Raw genomic sequence first — 2,484 nt, forward strand, 5'->3', positions numbered from 1 at the left:
GTCTGTAACAAATCTAACATGGGTTAGTTACAAACAGAAGAATATGGGATATGCTTAAATGTGGTTACATCTGAGTGACAGTAGTACCTGCATAAATTTGAGAGTAGTTGCTTTTTTGTGGTAGTGCTGGATTTCATTCTGATTGCCCCAGTATGCACATATTATGTGAGAAGAGCACTGAATCAGCTTAGGCTGATCCTTGGAAGAAAAAATGTACAAAGATAATAGTAATTCCTTCTAAACAAACAGAGGGGAAAAAAAAAGGGAACGAAGTTTTAGCTTTGTGGTTCTCTGCTACAGGATTTATCCACCAATCTAAACCAGCTGTCCCACAGAGACATGCTGAGCTGTGGAGAGACAAACCTGTTACCTTCCAGCTGCTGTGTGCTCTATGCCTTGCACCTCCCCCAGCAGAAAAAGTTCATATGACTTATATGACTAATTAGCTCCCCACAACTGGGGTTTGCTCCTCTCTGGCTTGTTTCATCGGCCAAGTCTTATGCCTCAGTCAGACAATGAGATTTACAGAGCAGCACATACTTTCAGTGGTGTGGTGCCCATCAGTTGAAAGTCAAAGTCATTACAATTAAAACTACATCCCTAGTTGTTTTGTTTCTTTGGGTTTTTTTTAATCTTTTGTGTGCATGTGTTACAGGACTGTGGCTGGCTGTAGAAAACAGCTGAACTTTGATTGGCTTTTAATAAAATTATATGATTACCAGAGCCCTCCTAGCTTTCAGTACACCTCGAGAACAGAATTTCACATCTTTGTGAAACCTGAATCAATTTATTTCATGTCAGAGAGTAAGATATCTCAATCTAATTTATTTGTTTAAGAAATTTGATGTAAAAGTCTTCCATCGTTTATTGGCATTGCATAAGGGTTTTTTTACAAATTAAATACAGAAAAATTATATACTTCTGTATATATTAATAAAGAAGAGAGGACTTAGCAGTTTATCTATACAAAATGTCAGTTTGCTTATATTTCATTTTCAATATTTAGCAGTCATCACTAGATTTTACTTATCTATCAATCAGATTTATAATACAGCATACAGACTATGACATATTTATTTGTTTACATGCAAAGATGTTCTCACTATTACTTAGTTACTTGATTTTTAGGTACAGTGGACAGGTGGATAAATAGACAATGCATGAACTAAATACATGTTTTTCCTCATCCTATGATTAAAGTGCCTACAAATCAATACCCATAGTATTCTTATGAAGCTGTTGTCATATTTTAAAATTCAGTTTAACACCTATGGATTTAAGATTGTCTTTATAAAACAGGCTCGGTCAGAAGAGTGATGTGTAAATCCTAAGAAGAGCAGCTGTCTTTTTTTTTTTTTAAATTTCTGTATCAGATTAGGTTTAATGTTTCTCAAAAGCTTATTAAAACAAAAAAAAAAAAATCAAAAAACAAAACAAAACCAAAAAAAACCACCAAAAACCAACCAAACAAAAAAGGGCAAATAGCAAGACTTCTGTCTCAGCAACCTGCAGCCCAAGTTTGCAGGCAACCCTACATCACCTTCCAGCCTCGCGTCCCAGGTACAGAGGTGCTTCCCCGTCCCTCGCACCGTCCTCCTCTCACACCGGGCCCCGCCGTTCTCTGACGAGGAAGAAATTTCGATGGTTTTTGTTTGTAAAGACCCTGAGCGTGCCGGGGCAGGCGCTCCCGGCGGGCTCTACGCCCGCTTGACGCTGTTGAGGAGCTCGGTGAGTTCGCCGATGTACTTGATGGTGTACTTCAGGGTCTGGATCTTGGTGAGGGGCTGGCCCCGCTGGCTGTAGATGGGGGGCAGGTAATTGCGCAGCGTGTGCAGCGCGTCCGCCAAGGTCCTCATCCGCAGCTTCTCCCGCTCGCTGGCCTTCCTGCGCCGCTGGGCCGACATCCGCACCTTGGTGCCCTTGGGCAGCCGGGCCTGCCCGGGGCTGGGCAGGTAGGCGGCGGGGAACTCCACCAGGCCGTACCCCGCCAGGCCGCTGCCGCCGCCGCCGCCGCTGCTGCTGTAGGGGGTCTCGGCCGCCGCCGGGCACGGGGACGAGGAGTAGGATTCGAAGGAGGGCGTCGGGGACAGGCTGTGCGGGGGCGAGATGGGGTGCAGCTCGAAAGGCCCAGCGGAGGTTTTCCAGTCCCAGGCTGACAAGCAGGCGGGGTGTTCCGAAGCCAGAGCATCTTCCATGTTGATCAATGTCTCGTGCAGCTTGTCCATGCTGGAGGAGCGCTCGGGAGAAGCGGTGCCCTCTGCCCACCAGCAAAAGCTGGAGCCGCCGGCTGCCGAGAGCTTTTTATGATGGAGGGAGGAAAGTGACAGAGTGGGAACACGGGCTGGGTGCGAGGAGTTCAAAGGAGCGCCAGAAGTGCTAAGATAGAAAATGAACTCCTGATGTGCTAGTTTCTTCTCAGTGATAATTATCAACCTTCAGCTAAAAAGCCTTTAAGCTAACAGGCAACAGCAAGAAAGGGAGAAA

The 2,484-nt window shown here is 45.4% G+C and overlaps 1 protein-coding gene across 1 annotated transcript; it reads right to left on the reverse strand.

Annotated features, from left to right (window-relative positions):
• Positions 1-1,697: 1,697 nt before the first annotated feature.
• On the reverse strand, positions 1,698-2,225 carry MSGN1 (mesogenin 1). Its single transcript, XM_066545850.1, has one exon. It carries the CDS (start codon positions 2,223-2,225, stop codon positions 1,698-1,700), a length of 528 nt encoding a protein of 175 aa, XP_066401947.1.
• Positions 2,226-2,484: the final 259 nt, after the last annotated feature.

The sequence above is a fragment of the Molothrus aeneus genome, chromosome 3 (genome assembly GCF_037042795.1).
Source record: "Molothrus aeneus isolate 106 chromosome 3, BPBGC_Maene_1.0, whole genome shotgun sequence".
Taxonomy (NCBI): Eukaryota; Metazoa; Chordata; class Aves; order Passeriformes; family Icteridae; genus Molothrus; species Molothrus aeneus.

What these genes read in the sequence shown, in the direction of transcription:
- MSGN1 (XM_066545850.1), bottom strand. Translation starts at nt 2,225, where the DNA reads ATGGACAAGCTGCACGAGACATTGATCAACATGGAAGATGCTCTGGCT.